At 40.5% G+C, this 19894-nt stretch overlaps 1 protein-coding gene across 5 annotated transcripts in view; it reads left to right on the top strand.

The window, feature by feature from the left end:
- Positions 1–19894, top strand: part of SLC4A1 (solute carrier family 4 member 1 (Diego blood group)) — a 69995-nt gene that overhangs the window by 37095 nt on the left and 13006 nt on the right. For 4 of the 5 annotated variants that reach the window (XM_073607751.1, XM_073607752.1, XM_073607753.1 and 1 more), the window contains 12 exons: positions 3887–4067; positions 5093–5228; positions 5684–5771; positions 9662–9728; positions 11267–11451; positions 11955–12153; positions 12546–12749; positions 13905–14053; positions 14526–14720; positions 15445–15612; positions 16866–16955; positions 17733–17908. In XM_073607751.1, coding sequence (XP_073463852.1) covers positions 3887–4067; positions 5093–5228; positions 5684–5771; positions 9662–9728; positions 11267–11451; positions 11955–12153; positions 12546–12749; positions 13905–14053; positions 14526–14720; positions 15445–15612; positions 16866–16955; positions 17733–17908 — 1838 coding nt within the window. Of the gene's footprint in view, positions 1–1497; positions 1613–3886; positions 4068–5092; positions 5229–5683; positions 5772–9661; positions 9729–11266; positions 11452–11954; positions 12154–12545; positions 12750–13904; positions 14054–14525; positions 14721–15444; positions 15613–16865; positions 16956–17732; positions 17909–19894 lie in introns of those variants that run through there. The other variant, XM_073607754.1, reaches the window with a different exon arrangement.

Below are 19894 nucleotides of genomic sequence, written 5' to 3' on the forward strand. Positions count from 1 at the left end.
GCTTATCCTTCATGCTAGATCACTCGTAGCTTTAAAGTGGAACTTTAAGTAGATGGCTACACACTGTAAAGGTGCATATACAGTATCGCACAAAAGTGAGTACACCCCTCACATTTTTGTAAATATTTTATTCTATCTTTTCATGTGACAACACTGAAGAAATGACACTTTGCTACAATGTAGTGAGTGTACAGCTTGTATAACAGTGTAAATTTGCTGTCCCCTCAAAATAACACAACACACAGCCATTAATGTCTAAACAGCTGGCAACATTAGTGAGTACACCCCTAAGAGAAAAAATGTCCAAATTGAGCCCAATTAGCCATTTTACCTCCCCGGTGTCATGTGACTCATTAGTGTTACAAGGTCTCAGGTGTGAACGGGGAGCAGGTGTATTAAATTTGGTGTTATCACTCTCACTCTCTCATACTGGTCACTGGAAATTCAACATGGCACCTCATGGCAAAAAACTCCCTGAGGATCTGAAAAAAAGAATTGTTGCTCTACATAAAGATGGCCTAGACTATAAGAAGATTGCCAAAACCCTGAAACTGAGATGCAGCATGGTGGCCAAGACCAAAAACCTATAAGAGAATTCACCTGTGATCTGCATGTATATTGAAAGTGGAGGGAGCTTGTATGTACTGTTCCACCATTTCATTCACACCTAACCTATCCACAGAGATCCCACGCATCACATACTGGGAAGGATACTTTGCAACTATGTTATCAAGTCTTCTTGTATGACACATATCCTGGTTTGAACTTTCTAACTAATTTAACAGAAGGATACTATTTAGTTGATTATTAAAGAAGTCTAGCAATAGATTAGCAAGTCATTTTCAAATTTGCAGCACAATTGCTTGCTATCTGGGACAATTCCAGAGCCACGGAAAATCGAATCGCTTGATGTAACATTGCTTGCCAGGATTCTTGTTTTTGATCATTTTTTTTTTTTATAACATCACAATAATTCAATACATAAAATAATTGATCAGCATTTGCAATTGAATTTGGTATTGGTATTTTTTAAACTATAGTTCAGCACAGTGCTTTCCACTGTATTAGAGATCAGAAGCTGGAAAAAATGGTTGACATTACCTAGAAATGTGTATATGCAGGACCAGCATTATCCTTAAAATAAGTACAATTTTTAACAAACTTTTAAATTTTTAATCTCTTTTATATTTAAAAAAAAAAAACAACAAGTACAGCATCCGAGCCTGGGAAAAACTACCCAAGCTTGGGGACTGTCCCTTAATCCAGAGTAAAATATGTGCCGTAATATCTGCCCTAGCCCCATGCTTTAGTAACCCCAAACTTGTAAGGTCACCAAAGAATCACATCAGTCGAGTGAATGATCTAGTCCCTGTCCCAGTGCCCGCATTATGACACTCTGTGCTAGTATAGGGACAGACTGATTTTCAGGTTTGTCCAGAATCTTTCTGCACACTTACCTCCCCCTTTCCTCCTTCTCCTACCAAACGAGGATCAGACATAAAAGGCAAATGAAGGGCACGCTCTTTCTGATGATGCCCCCATTTACTCAATGGAGACGCTGCAGGGGGGGAACCTGGCCACCCTCTGCCTCCTGACTCTCGGAGCTTTAGGGGTAAGAGACCTGGGACATAAAGATTGGAATGTTAAAGTGTGTGCAGTGATAACGGCTAAATTGTGTTTCTATATACACAACTGATATGTGTTTAAAGGGTAATTATGGTGTGTTTATTTCTATATTGTCTGTATACACATATGAAATTGGCGTGCGCAAAGTATTTATAGTAAATCCACACTAAGCTGTTTATTTTAAATAGTTGCCTATGGTATGCTTGGTTTGAATTCTTTTATACCAGGTACAGAAATGAACTTATTTAGGCAGCTATTGGTTACTAGAAATGTTACTATAACTATTGCATCCTAAAAATCCTACTGGAAAGTTCAAGGATAACCAATCAAAATCTTGCTCCGGTTAGAATTCCCACCTTAAGCTATATGTACGCTCAAGAACGTAATATATTGCAGCTTCTTAGATGTGGTGGCTGCGTTACTTTTCTTTTTTTAAGGTCAAGCACATATTCAACAAGTATAGAAAATACACGTTGAGCCTGACAGAAATTCAGTGTGCTTATAACAGCCTTACACCCCATTCACACTTGTGCGACTTGTCATGCAACTTTGGACATCAAAGTCACATGACAAGTCATACCCCATGTTTTCCAATGATAACCATTGATATATGTGCGACTTAAAGTCATTCATGCACTACTTTGGTCTGAATTTCGTGCAACTTGAGGGCCATAGACAGTCATTCCTGAATGTTTTTTTTATGCAACAGTGGGTCCAACTTTGCAGAGGGACAAGTCACATCAAAGTGCACCCAACCAAAGTTGCGTCATAGTTGCATCAGAGTTGCACTCCAAAGTTGGCGACTATGAATTCATACAAGTGTGAATGGAGCCTTAGTTTCAGTCTTAGGTCAGTAGGATGACATGCGCGTTTTGGGGTTCACAAATCCTCCTTTATCAGAGTTTGTATGCTGAAAATTAAAACAAATCTGTACTGGAACTGTATCAAAGAAGCAGATACATTAGTGGTCGGTTGCCCGTTTGACCCATACAGAAAACAAGCCCTGATGAAGAGGGATTTGTGATCCCCTGAATTGCACTGGATTTTTATCTTTACATCATATTTAATCAAAATACCTCTACGGGACTGAACCAATCATTGTGGCGCATTTATTCCTGCAATAAGAAGACTCCAATTGGGGACTCCTTAGGATACTCATGTTGATAGAGAGCTGCCTCCAGAAAGTTCATATATTTGAATACCTATCCTTCTCCAGGATCCACCATATGTATTCTTCTGAAGTTGGCTTGTGTGGACTACAGAACACCTCCACCCATGTAATGGGGAAGAAGAAAAAGGGAGGTGTTCTGTAGTCCTAACACACTTACTGTCCTGGTGTGACAACACTACTCCTCCAGAGATAAAGTACAGTGAGTGAGTGTTGACACCCTAGGACAGGAAGTGTGTTACTGGCAGGATCACCTTGTGAAAATTTTGAAAAAAAGTCTGAACAAAGAAAACAAATTAAGCCACCAGATCTAAGGACTGGTAAGCTGCAGTATATTACAATTTTATTCTTTAGAACTCTCTTTCACCTAAGCTTAATCCAAATGAAAGCAGATCTGGTAACCAGTACACGGCATGGACGTTGGACTGCAGCCTCTGGTCTCATAATTCTATGTCTTAGAGGAACTGAAAAAATGGCCAGCACATGCACAAGGCTCAAGAGATGGTGTTTTCGGGGAAAGTAGCTGCAAGCATTGTTGAGATGTTAGCAGAGGGGCTTTTTGTGCACTTTATTTATGCCAGTGCCAGTTTCCAGTTTTGACTGGTGGGTATTGTTGAAATATCAGTCTAACCAAAACAGATATTTCTGGTTTGGTGGATGGTATAAAGTTACATTGCCCTTGGCTTTTTATATCCTTCCAGGTCTTTATCAGTAAGATATTTCCTCTTTTGTTCCCAAATTGATATCAGACTACTAGAGCTTTTACAAAGGTACATGTGAATGTTACTATCTAGCTAGGCATCCTGCTTTATTGATTTCAGAAAGGGAAGCAAGCATGGTACCCAAGCTATGATAAGTAACAGTCGTAGTAGGACATTCATGAGAAGACAACCTATCACTTTGCTAGGCACAGAGAAATTTCACAAATCCATACAAGTGGACCGAAATTCTCATTGTGCCAAAGCACAGGAGGCATTTAACAGGTTTCTACAATTCATCATACCCATATTTTGTGTTCTTCATTATTTTATTTTTTTTACTGGTTACTTTGGATTCTCTACCCTGCTCACCTTTTGTCTTCTATTTTATCAGGCGTACGTGGAGCTGCAAGAGCTAGTTATGGACCCCAATAATGATATGCACTGGGTGGAGGCTGCCCGTTGGCTTAAGAATGAAGAAGGCTTCCAGGACGATCTAAAGCAGTGGGGAAAACCTCAGCTGTCCTACCTCACATTCCGCAGCCTCTTGGAGCTACGACAGGCACTGAAAAATGGTACATTTTGTCTGGTGCTATAAAATTGTGGGGGAATATTGCAAATAAGGCATGCAAAAAAAGAGAAGGACGCTGAATTTGGTTTGCTACATAAAAATGTACTGACAACCAACATGCCAGTAACAGGAGAGAGTGCAGTGAGTAGAGCAAGGGTCTCCAAACTTTCTGAACAGGGCCAGTTTAGTGTCCTTGAGGCTTTAAGGGGGCCAAACTGTGGCCAGTGGGTTTAGAAAACACCCTGGTGTCATTAAGAGTAAACTGTGCCCCATCACTGATTTTAGTGGTAGGAATAGTGCTCTATTGTTGGTATCAGTGGGAGGAATGGTGCCCCGATGTTGGTATTCATGATAAGTATGGGGCCCCATCATTGGTATCTGTGGGAGGAATGGTGCCCCATAATTGGTATATGTGAAAGTAATGGTACCCCCTTATTGGTGTCTGTGGGAGGAATGGTGCCCCATCAGGTGTCAGTGGATGGCATGGTGCCCCAAGGGCTGGATAAAGGCAAGCAAAGAGCCATATCCGGCCCGCAGGCTGCAGTTTGGAGGCCACCGGAGAAGAGGGATGGTCTCAACAATCTTCACTGTCCAATCAAAATCTAAGGGCAAGAAGGTGACCAGGCTGTATTGCTTAACTGCAGCAGAGAAAAGTCCAGTCACCAATCAGTTCTAGAGAAAACTGTGTATGAAGCAGGATTTCAGCTTTAATATATTCTTGCAGCTTCTGTTGTGACCTTTTTAGTTGCGATGTGCTAGCCTACAACATGGTCTTCATTAAGTCTAGGATATGAGACTACAGTATTTCAGGTAAAATAATGTTTGCATATATATAGTATGGAGTACTGGACACTTTGCCGGTATTCCAGATTGTGTGATATTGTACAGGTTGTAAAAAACCATGAAAAAATATTGCCAAAAATTCCATTAGGTTTGCAATTAGTTAAAACTGGATTTAACGTGTAAATTTTTTTGCGTATCCCAATCCGGGAATGGAAAAGTGACAAGTCTGTAATGTTTTATCACTAGGCACAGTGATTCTAGACCTGGCGGAAAAGACTCTTCCGGGAATCTCCAGTCATGTCATTGATCAACTGATTTATGAAGGTCATCTGAATCCCAATAACCGGGAGGAAGTACTTAGAGCCCTACTTCTGCGCCACAAGTAAGCCACATGCCAACCCAATTAAGGGAAAATTCCTCCCCAAACTGATAACTTCGTTTTGATTGGTGATTGGTTGATGAACTTTATTAGGGAATCTATGATAAATTGTAAGCACAATATAAGCAGATTGAACTCCAGCATTAAATAATTTCTGTTTAGAACGGAGGGCCCCTTTGGATAAACTCCAAACTCTTTTGGGTACCAAGTATTTATCTGTATGGATAATCAGTCCATGAATGTAAGTCATTAGTGTTGGTTTTTCAGTCCATTTTTGTGTGTAGAGGTTGTGAAAATACTACGTGCCATAATGAAATAGCTCAGCACTGGCTTACAATACGACAGATGTAATAACAATGGTTACACTCCAATATCACAAGGAATGCTATAAATATAACAGTATACCATTAGTATTTTCTAAGAAATGTAACAGTCACATCAAAACTTTCTATTAACAGCAGGCCAGATGAAGATGTTTCCAAAGGAGACCCTGAGAGTGGACAGTCACTGATTCACCAGATTGAGATGAAGACCATAGAAGAAAAGGTAGGAAGGGAAAGCCAGTAATCCCCCACCAATGGCTCAAATGGCCCCCAGCAGACATTGCAGGTGGCAGCTCTTTAGCTGGTTCCCAGTTACAAAATGTATTATCCAATAACAATATTCAAACAGTAAAAGGACCTAGTAAGAGATGAGAATGAAGCCAATTTAAGGCTGTCCAATTTATATCATCCTAGAAAAGTGTTTTAATTATTATTATTAAGAACAGATGTGCTATTTAAATCCATGGTAAAATTATTTAGAAAATGCATGCACAAAAAGAAAATTAGGTGCATAGTGGTCCTTGGTTTAGTAAGGTCACTCAAAAGAAGCTTTATGCCGCATACACACGAGCTGACTTTCCAGCAGACTTGGTCCGGCAGACTGGACTCCGATCGTGTGTGGGCTCCAGCTGACTTTTTTTTCCCAAAAGTCTGACGGACCTAGAAATAAAACATGTTTCAAATCTTTCCGACGGACTCGAGTCCAGTCGAAAAATCTGCTCGTCTGTATGCTAGTCCGATGGACGAAAAAAAGACTCTAGGGCAGCTATTGGCTACTGGCTATCAACTTCCTTATTTTAGTCCGGTCATACGTCATCATGTACGAATCCGTCAGACTGTGGTTGATCGTGTGTAGGCAAATCCGTTCACTCAAAAGTCCGTCGGAAAGACCGTCAGACCAATCCGGTCGAAAAGTCCGCCCGTGTGTACGCGGCATTAGGATAAATAAGTAATGTTAAGCTATTGTTGAGTTTAGCCATGTTCTTTGCTGAGCATTTGTGTATTAGAGTAGGGATGGGCGAACGGTTCGGCCCAAGCATAAGTTCTGGCCGAACTTTCACTGTTCAGACGTTCGACGAACAGCCGAACAAATGATCGTTCGACCGTTTGTTCGCCCCCCCCCCCGACCACAATACATTGCAAGCCCTGATTGGCTAAAGCAGTGAAAGCTTCAGCCAATCAGGGCACAGAGTACTGTCAGAGTCATGATTGGACACTGTCATCATGACTTTATCCAATCATGGCTCATTCCTGCCCCCCAGTATAAAAGTATTCTTTCAATGGCACCCATTTTCAGTGTGATTTCAGCATGGAGAAATATAGAACAGGGCTCTGTTCAGTGCTATTAGTTAGTGTGCTATACTGTGCTATTTTGCTTTAATTGTCAGTATAGAATATTAGTTTAGTGTCAGTCTAGGGATAGTGTGAGTGTAGTGAGGAGGACCATTAATCAGCTTTGCATAGTGTGCAGATTAGAGTAGGGACAGCTCAGATAGTTTCACTGTAGTGTAGTGAGACCGTGTCATTCATACATACTGTACATTAGTGTAGAGTAGGAACAGCTCATATAGTTTCTGTGTAGTGTAGTGAGACCGTGTCAGTAATCTTTATATTAGTGTATAGCTAGAGTAGAAACAGTTCAGATAGCATCAGTGTAGTGACGGTTGAACATCGCCTATCTGATTGTGTGTGCGTTACTGCCAGTTTAACGCCATATAGTTTTGTGCGTTACTGGCGGTTTAACGCCATTAACTTCTGTGTGCGTTACTGCCAGTTTAATGCCAAATCGTTTTGTGTGCGTTACTGCCAGTTTAACGCCATATAGTTTTGTGTGCCTTACTGCAAGTTTAACGCCATATAGTTCTGTGTGTTACTGACAATTTAACACCATATAGTTTTGCGTGCGTTACTGCCAGTTTAACGCCATATAGTTCTGTGTGCGTTACTGCCAGTCTAACGCCATATAGTTCTGTGTGCGTTACTGCCAGTTTAACGCCATATCATTTTGTGTGCCTCATTGCCAGTTTAACGCCATATAGTTTTGTGCGTTACTGCCAGTTTAACGCCATATAGTCCTGTGCGTCTCTGTACGTTTAGCGCATTATATTGCAGTATATTATAGTGTATCCGTGGAGTGTGTCTGTGTAGTGTGAGTACTCAAATTAAAGTGCACCAAACACCCCTTTACATAGATTAAAGAGCATCTACGTACAGCTTTCCACTTCTTCTTTACACTTGCTTATAAGCACCACCCCCTCCCTCCCTCCCTCCCAATAATGTCTGGGAGGACAACAAGGAAAGGCAGACGTTCCCTTGGCACTGTAAGGGGGCCAGCAACAAATGTGTCCACAGGCAAAGGGCATAATTTCCTCTGTTTAGTGACTTTGCCCGCGCTATCCAGCCACAGCATGCAGAGGAGGTGGTGGACTGGCTTACTAAACCTTCCTCATCCTCCTCATCCTATGTTACGCAAGCAGAGACAAGTGTGCAGTCCCCTGCAGTTGCCAGAGTGGATAAACCTGCCTCCTTGTCCACAAAGAGTAATTTTTCTGCACCTGTTTGACAGGTGCATATCATTGCAATTTTTTACAGCAAGGCCAATTCTTGCTTTTATCAAGAGTACCTCTATAGGGTTACGATGGGAATGCGCCAATGACACCCAAAGACCAATTTGTACGCACCCTTTACTGCTATCCAAAGTCAAAGTGACACCAGAATGTATCCAAAAAATCTCTAATCTGTTCCCAATGCACTACGTTGTGGCTTCATCATACACACTGGCTCCCCAGCTGTTGCTGAGCAAAATAAAGGCAGCTTACAGGGAAAAAATTTTTTTGGCTTTATAAATGCAATTATTGCTGCAGCAGATTCTAGACATCCCACTTTACAGGTAAATTAAGGCCCCCCCCCCCAGGCACTATATTGGAAGGAATTTTTCATTTTTATGCTTTCACTTTAAAAATCAAAAAATCACTACTCATTTAAAAATGAAGTTTTTCACAAACTTTTTTTTTATTAATACACGTACCCCAGGGCAGGACCCGGACCCCTATAACCATTGTATGCACAATTACTTGCATATAAGCCTTCAAAATGGGCACTTTTGATTTTTGACATTTTGGTCCTATTGACTTTAATGGGGTTCGTTATTCGGGTCCGAACTTTTGTTGATTATCATCTATATTACACCTAACAAAAAAAAAGGCTCATATTTAACCTTTTCTTAATTGAATGTTGTTCACAAGCTAAAAAAGACTGGTGGTCTCTGCACCAACATTCCAAACGATATATGATGTGGTTCTTGATTTTTATTTAAAGGTCTCCTATGCCCCTATGTGTCCCTGATTTAGCAGAACATTCTCAATCATCAGCCCTCAAGTAGTGAGACTTAATTGGTCAGTAAGCAAAGCGGTCTTGTCATCTGAGTAGAGCAGAGTATTAAAACACTACTCTTATGGTACGTTGGAATTGGCCATCTGCCCATTACACAAGGTTGACGTGAAAGGAAAATAATGGTGTAGTCAACAGCATATGCTCTCAGTTTCTTACCTGCCAAAAAAGTAGATGTTTGTTGGTTGCAGTGGAGGACACCTTCATTGTATTTGAATTTAAAAATCAAAAGCTATTGCTCTGTGAGAGTTAACATTTAAAGGCACAGTCCACTCAAAGCTGATATTTCAGGTTTTGGTAGATGCTGAAGAGTTCAACCACCTGACAGTTTCTTATGTCTCTCAATGACTCTGTTTGTCAGTTCTCTTCCTTTGAAGTCCTTGGTCTGCACACCTGGTATGGCCATTATCAGCGGTTCCCATTAACCTTGTTGGAGTTTTTATTTATTTTATATTATGGACACTGTAATAGGAGGAGCTGGGATACACAAAACTGGGCAGGTGGATAAGAACAGAGTTTGGAATTATGGAAGGAGAGCTCTACGTTGTAGTATCCCAGACATAAAAGAAGCCAGGGGCTGACTCAACCCACCCGGCTACACCTATAGTTAAAATATCACTTGCTTTTGGACTGGCTCTTTAATTCACTCACCTGCATTATAGCTTTATGAATATCTACAGTATGCCATTTATTTAGACTAAATAATTTATTTCAATTCAACAGTCACATGCCAAAGGGAAGCTGGGCGAAAAGGTACCAGAGAATGCCGAAGCCTCCGTGGTCATGGTTGGTGAGTATATCCCTTTATTGCCCACTTGAACCATGTCTAACTTTTCAACTCACTGAAACCTGTTACTTTATCTATTTAAAAGTCTAATTATTTTATTAAATATTCTCTCTTTTATAAAAGAACAAACAGTCAAATCAGAACTATAGGTAGATATAAGAGTTCAATTTAATCCAGTTAGAGTTTAATATTGTATTGATAATATGTATTGATGGCCTTTTGTTTACTTTAAATAATGTTGCCTACCCATATACTGTAAGTCTGTAGGAATGCAAAACCCAGTTGAAGCAGGTCAATTGCAGGTCTAGAAGGAGGTCAATTGCTGGCAAATGCACCTGTCAATGAATTCTGAATGATCTCAAATCATCTGAAGTTGATGTCAAACTGACATCATCAACACAAGCTCAAAGCCAATCCACACAGGTTCTAAATGTGTTTTTAAAGAGTACATAAATCAGTGTTTATATTAGCTTCCTGAAAATTCCTATACAGCAGCCAGCCAGGACCTAACCTGTTTCCCCGAAAATAAGACCTAGCGTGATTGTCGGTGATCGCTGCAATATAAGCTCTACCCGCCAAATAAGCCCTACCCTGTTTCCCCGAAAATAAGCCCTACCCTGAAAATAAGACCTACAGGCACTTTAACTAGGGCTTATTTGGGGGGTAGGGCTTATATTGCAGCCATCACCAACAATCGCGCTAGGTCTTATTTTCGGGGAAACAGGGTATTGCATTGCATCATGTTCTCCACCGAAAGCTTGCTGACACAAGAAGAGAGTTGAGTGATGATCTAATCAGTAGGTTTCTGTATTAAGCCACAGTCTGAGGAAAGCCCTTGAAACAAAAAAGGGGGGGTTTCCGGCGCTCCGCAACATGTGATGTCTAAGGTAAATAGTACAATGGTAGCTATAATAGCACATTAAAATAAGGCAGGTAAATTCTAGAATGAGGAGACAGCCATCCTCAGAGGGTGTCCATTACCTCTGTTGATAATCAATGTTGAAAAAAGGAAAGTCCTTGACCAATCTCTATGGCTTTAACTGAGGTAGAGAATAATTTAGGCAGGAACCTGACTATGCACTTTGACAGGAGTGAGTCTCAGAACTGGCCCTCACAGGATTAAAAAGCTTTGGCAGCTGAAAAGATTTGAGTCTAGTATATGTATTCAGCTGTGTATTTATCTGCTTGTGTATTGTTCTGTTTTAACTTCAATTTGCAAAGACTATCGTCTATCGCATATAGGGTGAATCAGCCAATCAGAGACCAATTTTGGTTGGGGTATTTTTTTTGCTGATATATGTCTTATTTTTAATTGTGGGAATTATTAACTCCAAAATAAATTCTTGGCTAGGAAGGAGTGTTGTCTGTATCTCTTTGTCTTTTAACTGCTCTTTCTCTCCTCTTGTATCACCGTCTACTTTCCAGGTAGTCTTCATTCTTCACACTTCCCTCTTCTCCGCATCCTTACTATTTCTCTGGACCTTCCAGACATGTCCTTCTTATCATACCATTCTTATCCCCATCATCTACCCACATCACAGGCTGTGCTAGTTTCCTGGAGGCCCCCACACTGGCTTTCGTACGTCTGAAGGAGGCTGTCCATCTGGACTCAGTCATTGAGGCTCCCCTTCCTATCAGGTTCATGTTCATCCTTCTTGGCCCCAAGAACGCCACCACCAGCTACCATGAAGTGGGGAGGGCTATATCTAGCATGATGGCTGAAAGAGTGAGTAGTGTGCCAGATAAAAACCTGTATCTGTACATCTGTGCAACGCTAATTATTATTAATACATAGGTGGAGTCAACCCTAAATTTATCACTCGGAAGATATTTTTTTATTTTATTTTTAATAATGAATATTGACATTATTAGCATAAAAATACCTGTTGATCTGCCAGGAAACCAGTCAGCTGCAGTAAGTTAACAACACCAAACTCTCAAGCAGTGTTGCCAGCAACTGCTGGATTACAGAACACCTCCCCTCTTTTTTCCTAGACATACAAGTACAATACTAAAGAACAATACTTTAAAGAACGATACTTTAAAGAACTTTAAAGAACAATACTTTACAGCACTGCAAAATGCTTAGCATTATTATAAATGATAAATCAATACAACATTGCTGACATATTACCCTATGATGATCCTTTCAGATTTCCTTTTTATTATATTAAATTTCTTCAATTAACCAAATTGCTCTTTTAATTATTGACACGTTCTCCTCTGCAGGTGTTCCGAACAGAGATGTACCTTGCTGGTGGCCATGAGGATCTTCTCCACTCTCTAGATTCTTTTTTGGATTGTTCAATAGTTCTTCCTCCCACTGATTCAACAAATGAACAGCTACTAAAGGATCTGGTACCAGTTCAACAGAACCTGCTTAGGAAGAGGTACCAAGAGGTGAAAATTGTGCCAGGTGGACATAAAGGTACAGAGAACTCAACATAAATCCATGTCCAAACTACTTTTATGGTTAATAGCAATATTCATTCAATGCACATTATCAATGCAGCATTGTGGGCATTTTCAGTTCCAAGCGATTCTCCACTAAGATGTGTCTTTGTTGTGCTTCCCTGACATCTGGTTAAGGATCATGTGTAGGGCTATGAAAGTTATATATTTCTGCCCATGTGGGTAAATTTTACCTGTAACTGCTGACTTACAGCATTGATATAACCTAAGAGCTGATTGGACCTTGTTAGCTGTTTGTTTGTTTATCAGTGCAAGAAACAGTACATTTTGCTTCTTAGGAGTAAGGCATATATTTCTGGCATGGCTTCAAATTGTACTATTTATTATTACTTCCCTTGTGTTTCACAGATCTAAAAGCTAAAGAGGTGCCCAAAGAAGACCCCCTACAGAGAACAGGAAGGCCCTTTGGTGGTCTGATTCGTGACATCAAACGTCGCTACCCCCAGTACCTCAGTGACATACGTGATGCTCTGAGCCCACAGTGTCTGGCTGCTGTTATCTTCATCTACTTTGCTGCCCTCTCTCCTGCCATCACTTTTGGAGGTTTAATGGGTAAGCATGTGATATCCGATGCTGGACATTGTGCCAGCATAATTGGGTAATACACATCGGCATTCTTAGGTGCCTAAAAGCCCCTCTGCCTGTGCACTGAAAAATGCTGTAAGGCTTGTAGCATACCATTAGCAAAGTGAGGGGAAGGCTATTTCTTGTCCTCCATAGTATTCCTTCTCTCTTCTCCATTGTGTTTACTCTTTTCCCTCCATTTAGTCATTTTTTTCTGCTCTCTCACGTAGAATTAAGCCACTGTTTCCACCACACCTTTCACTAGTCACTAGAACAAGTGTCCCCACTGGACTGAGAGAAAGTTCCTTTACTCTTTCTAAAAACAATCATAATCTTTTGAATTTCTGTGCTGATGACAATGGTCATCATGACAATAGTGCGGAATTTAGACCTTCAAGGGCCCAGGGAACTTCAAGTTCGGGGCCTCCCAGCATAGAAATTTAATTATATAGCAAATCAAAAAGTGAACTAAAATGAATGAAAAACCTCGTTTGTTTTAAATAAATATGTTAGATTCCGAAAAAGACACTTGCCTGATTTTTTTTCTCAATTTTATTAACTGTAAGAATACACATTACACATGTAACTGGAACTGGCAAATCATACATCACAGTTATGCATTGCACTACAATATTTGCAAAAAGTCTTTCTTCCTGCACTTAGCATCTGCAAATATATTCTAATAGCTACATGACCACCTAAAAAGGTATCGGCAAGCCCTTCATCATGTAATAAAACTGCCTGTTGAGATGGAATGAGACAGTTTGCAGCAAAGGCTATAAACTGGACAATTTCCTCAACAAACACTACTGAAGTGAAGGGAAAAATAAGTTCCATTTTTTTTATAAAGGAAGTGGCAGCAGGGGGTCTTCCTCTGCCAGGAAGGCCCAGGCAATTGCTCCTTTTGCCCCCTTATAAATCTGGTACTGCATGGAAAATAGTAAAATTAGACCTCCCAAGCAGGGACATAGATAGTTATGTAAACCCAACAATGGTTTTAACTCTTCTCTACGCAGGGCTGATTAAAATCTACAAAAATAGGCTGCTAGTTTTATATTGCATCTCTGTGGAGTTTACGGAAAATTTCAGGAGACTTCAATTTCAAAAACATCATGTAGATATACCATTTCTCCTTCTTTGCAGCTCAGAAAACAGAGAGATGGATGGGTGTCCCAGAGCTGATGGTGTCCACAGCTATTCAGGGTATTCTCTTCTGTATCCTTGGTGCCCAGCCTCTACTTATACTAGGTTTCTCTGGACCCCTTTTGGTGTTTGAGGAAGCTTATTTTAACGTAAGTTTCATCCTTCATTTTTGATTTTGATATCTAAATCAGTTGAGCACACAGAGCCATGTGGAATTTTTGGCCTACATATAAGAACATACAGTATATGGATTGAAAATTGTACATTTTATTTCAAAAATAAAAAAAGACAATGTCAAGCTTATTTTATTTGAAGGCATTAGAATGTTTATATATTCTTTAAAATTATGGTCAAACTTTAAATTATATTTAATTCAATCCATAATTTACATTGTGCTTTTGGTTTGCAGGCTATACTAGTACTTATATACTGTACAAGGTAAAAAGAAAAACTCTGAAACTATTATCACCTACTCAAAAAAATGTATGAAATTGTTACAGCTTTTCTATAAGCCTTCTGATTTTCAAAATGTTGACTTCCCAAAGTTCAACCCATGCGCAAATTTTAAGGGCAAATATTAATTGTCATTGGTTGCCAATCCTTACTTTTTCTTCCCCTTAGTTCTGTGACAGCCAAGGCATTGAATACATCGTGGGTCGTGTGTGGATTGGATTGTGGCTAATCCTGATTGTTATTATTGTTGTGGCCTGCGAAGGAAGCTTCCTGGTTCGCTTCATCTCCCGATTCACACAGGAGATCTTTTCCTTCCTGATCTCACTCATTTTTATCTATGAGACGTTTTCCAATGTAGCCAAGGTGAGAAGGGGGTACAAATGACAGCAAAATGACATAGCACCAATTTCTAAAAGTTGAACTAAACAATGCTGAAGTAGCTGCTTTACTACTGTACCGAACAAATGCTAACACCTACACCCAACGCATAGTTCTGTTACCTGATCGCCCTCCTATGTTGTGGGTCTACAAGAGCTTACAGGAAAATAGTACTAGCCTTAAGACATGATTCTTTTCTTATGTAGTAGCAGGGCTGATCCAGTTTTAACATGAGAAATTTCAGGTCAAAGTGTACACATCTAGGAGCCTTAGAGAGAATTTTCACAGTTCTCCAACTCAGTAGACAAAACAGTTGACGGAAATCATCAATGTATCTGCATACTGGACCCCTTAATGTGCTATTGCCTTTGATAGCTAAAATGGACCCATGTTAAACAGTTCTTTAAGTGCTCTACCATGCATTAAAGACATAGCAATAGGGGTTTAAGCAATTACCAGAATGACTGCATTCTACTGAAAATGGCATATTACTAAAAATCAATTGCTGGGGTCCCTCCTAACCTCAACACAAGGACATACAACTTCCTGGACACGTAGTACCAGCTTTTATAGTGTGCTGAATCCCACTTAATAAGAAACAGGTCCAATTTGTATAAGCACTTTGTACAATATAATACATGTTTTATTAATTACAGAAAATATAAAGACATAGTGATTAAATTACAAATTTTCATTTTTTTTTACATAGATCTTCGTAGCACATCCTCTCATGGAGTCTTATAACGTGACCGTAGTGTTTTTACCAGACCATCCCCAACCAAACACAGCTCTGCTCTCTCTCGTTCTCATGACTGGAGCCTTCTTTATCGCCTACTTCCTGCGTCAGTTCAAGAACAGTAGCTTCTTCCCTGGCAAGGTAAGGATGGTCCTTAAATATTAAATTGCCAAACTACCCTGGTCTAACCTCATTGGACAACATAGGAATGTCATGTAGCTGTTTAAGCTTGTGAATGTCTGTTTCTTTATTTTATCTACTGAAGATTGTGTTTGGGCTTACAGTCTGATTGACTTGTGTGTGAAAATCTTCAATAAAATCTCTTTATGGAATAAAATCACCAAACTACCCAAAAAGACCATCCATCACTGGTATCCCATTGTTGTGTTTATGCCAATACCAACAATAACAATTAAAACAACCTAATAATTAAATAATCTGTCCACGTAGAGAACCATATCCATCAAGTTCTTCCTGCTGCTCCTCAATTCTTTGGATATCCAAGAGCTCCAAAATTTAGAACTGGTTTAGAAAATCTGAGGACCCCCATTTTCATGAATCTCAAGTTCAAGCTGCCTCAGCCATCAACTTGATAGCAGGCTATTCTTTGACTTTTTAGTTCCCCAACCGATTCAAGATCACAATTTAACCCCTAAAACCAGCCATAGGCACTTTGAATCTCAGCCAGTTCAGCAAGGACCAGCAGAGATTCGAACCATGTATGGGCATTGGGCAGGCTAAATTTACCCAAGTTTATCAATGGATGAACCTGTGTCCCCCCGCCAAGAGAACACAATGGCTCCACATGAGGGATTCTCCCATCAACACTGACTGTGTTGATGGGGGAATCAGGGGATTTTTCTTTCCTGCAACCACCGAAAATCGATTTGTCTACGGCCGGCTTAAGATGCTTTCTTTTGACTATATCAGGGTTGTAATTGAACTTCCTTGATGGACTTTACTAACCCAGCAAATGTTTACTTTTGGCCAGTTGACTTCATGTAAATTTGCATGGAATTGTGATAATGCCTACGTTTTCATTGCAGTGATTTGGCATGCGGTCTGACATGTCAAGTCAAATGCCAAATCAGCGGCTATTGCCAGCAATAGCACCATCTGAATCGGTGCGGAGCCGCACTGATTTCCAGAAGTAGTTCCTGTACTACTTTTGGCGACTTTGGGTGCGATTTGTATAGACATCTGTGCAGCAACCCGCACAGATGTCTCTGAAATCACCCCGAAGTCGGACTCACATGCGGGTATGAAATCATGTAAGTTCAGCTGAACTCGAATGATTTCAATCCCGCTGTCAGTGTGAACCTAGGCTATTTCTCATCAGGTTTGTAATTGCATTTGCATCTATCAGTAAGGTAACCAAAATTTTTCTCTTTCAGCTCCGTCGTATCATTGGAGACTTTGGTGTCCCTATTGCCATTCTAGTCATGGTGTCAATTGATTTCTTTATTAAAGATACGTACACAAAGGTGAGCCTGTTTCCAGGTAATGTGATATAATATAATGCCATTTGTTCAGATTGTAGGAATGTCTATAAAGCGATCTTAATGCATGTACATACATTGAACAGAAACTAAATTATGGTTTTGTGCAATGCATATTTTGAGATACTAAAGGAGTATTAATAAATTTGATAATGACTTCTACATTGATAAAAGATTGATATTACCTATTTATGTTATGGTACCACTTGAGGGAGTTCTTGGTGACTGAGTGCAGTACTTTTCAATCTCTCTTTATAACTATTGAGATATCAGCCACACAGGGAGTGCGTTGTTTTCAATAAGTTGGCTGACTCATAGACCTGCATTGTGAGAAAGAGCCGTAAAACATAACCACTTAACACTGCAAAGCAGAAGGCAGAGCATTAATATGTTACAAGCAAATATGGCTGCCTTGTGTATATACTGTAAACAATCATACATTACACATAGAAGCAATGAGGGAATCTACTAAGATTGGAGCAGCCAGAATCTGGAGAAGCTGGTAATCAACTGGAAAGTGCAAAATCTGGTACATCTGTGCATGGTAACCAATAAGCTTCTAATGCATTTTGAAAAGATCACAGTGTGCAGTGAAATCGGAGTAAGCAATTTCAGATGTGCATGTAAAAATGTTTATGATGGAAGGTAAAGCTGGAGTTCAGATTTAAGTCCAAACTGTTCGAATAAATGTGAGCTTATGCCTATTTTGACATGCATGTTCCATCCAAAAAAAATAATAGTTTGTATTCCTTGTGTTTTCAGAAACTGTCCCTTCCCAAGGGTCTTAGTGTTTCCCGACCCCAGGATCGAGATTGGTTCATCTCACCAATGGGACTAAACAGCACTGGAGATCCTTTCCCTATCTGGATGATGTTTGCCTCTGTAGTCCCTGCCTTACTGGTCTTCATCCTTATCTTCATGGAATCCCAGATTACCACGTAAGAAACTAGCAGATCTCGCAGTCAGGTTCTAAAGATGGAAATGGACCTCATGTTGTGGCTTGCTGCCTGACAGTCAGATCCTTCCCCAAAACTAACAAGATGCAGAAAAAAATGAACACTTTCCTTGTAGAATCAGTACGCAAATGCAGATTGAGAGCTATTATTGTCAAATTATAGTCCTCATTTGTCCATGTGCATCTCATCTATCAACTGATGATCTGTGATGATGTGTGGCAGTTGATGGCGGTTCATGGAACAAGTCATATGAATATTCATCTTCTTTCACTTATAGAGAAACGGTGATAGGCTGTGGTGAAGTAGCTATACCATAGTTCAGGGGCGTACCTACAGGGGTCGCAATTGTGCCCTGGCCCCATGCTCCAGGGGGCCCATGCAGCCCCCTGTACACCTCGATAAGAAGGGCGGTGGCATATAGAGCAACCAATTCTCTCCCTCCTGCAGCCGCTAAAAGCCGGCATTCAGCAGCTGCAGGAGGGAGAGGATTGTTTCTTTTATATTTAGCCACCCCTGCTGACCCTCCTACACAGGTTCTTTATGTCTCCCCATCCCCTGTTCTCTCCAGCCTCCCTGTTCTCTCCCCCAGCCCCATCATCCCCCACAGCTCTGCCGGGTTCCCCCCTCTCCTCTCACGTGGGCTTCTGCAGGGATCTGTGAGGATGGAGAGCGGGGAAAGCGCTAAATGTGTAATTTACCGGCCCCTTCATTTTCTGAATGGAAAGTCAGTGATCCGTACCAATCACTGACTTTGTCCCTTCATCACTGCAACATAGTAAACTGTGTTTATTATGCTTCATTTTGTGAATGAAGGGGAAGCTCTGTACAGAGCTATTCCTGTCCATTCATTCTATGCTGCTGAGGCTACAGAGATGGAGATTGAGGGCTGTGTCCTCATTTTCCTTTCTCTGTCTCAAAGGTGGACCATCAGAGGTCTGTTTTGACCCCAGATATCTCACGAAAGCCCCCAACAGAGCTCCTAAAAAAATGTTAAAAATAATAAAAAATAATATTGTAGAAAAAATAATAAAAAATAATATTGTAAAAAAAAAAAACTAAAAAAAAAAAACTACCAGGGCTGCAAAGACTGGGCCTTAGTGTTCCACCACCATGCTTGAAGAGAAGGGCCCTGTCCAGGGGTCAGGGAACCCTTCATTTTTTCTTGCACCGGGGCCCTGAAGGTTCTAGTTACGTCTATGCCCTAGTTCATATACCACAAGCTAGTCCTGGGGTAGCGAAGGTCATCGAGTCACTGTCTTGGATGTAGTGAGTGTCATTTAAAACAGGGTATAGCCGATTCCTCAAATCATAATCACATGTGGTTTTTAAGGTATCCTTAGATGTTAGATGGTCATTGCAAAATCTTGCCAGCCAGGAGGATTTGGCTGAACATATTGTCTATATGGTCAACATAGATATAGGGGGAAAGATCTGTTAAACATATCTGAGTATCAACTAATGGTGGCAGTTCCAGTTCATGCCTCCATGCAATAGATAGACCAGTATAATGACAATTATGAACAATGAATAGTACCAGCATATAAATTCTCCGTCATGCTGGAAAATAATATGCAATTACAATCTTTTGTGATATTGCAAATGCTACCGACACCAGTGGCTGAACTACCAGGGCTGTAAAGACTGGGCCTTAGTGTTCCATCACCGTGCTCGAAGAGAAGGGCCCTGTCCGGGGGTCAGGGGGCCCTTCATTGTTTCTTGCTCCGGGGCCCTGAAGGTTCTAGTTACGTCTATGCCCTAGTTCATATGTCACAAGCTAGTCCCGGGGTAGCGAAGGTCATCGAGTCACTATCTTGGATGTAGTGAGTGTCATTTAAAACAGGGTATAGCCGATTCCACAAATCATAATCACATGTGGTTTTTAAGGTGTCCTTAGATGTTAGATGGTCATTGCAAAATCTTGCCAGGCAGGAAGATTTGGCTGAACATATTGTCTATATGGTCAACATA

Source organism: Aquarana catesbeiana, linkage group LG12, assembly GCF_042186555.1.
Source record: "Aquarana catesbeiana isolate 2022-GZ linkage group LG12, ASM4218655v1, whole genome shotgun sequence".
Lineage (NCBI taxonomy): Eukaryota > Metazoa > Chordata > Amphibia > Anura > Ranidae > Aquarana > Aquarana catesbeiana.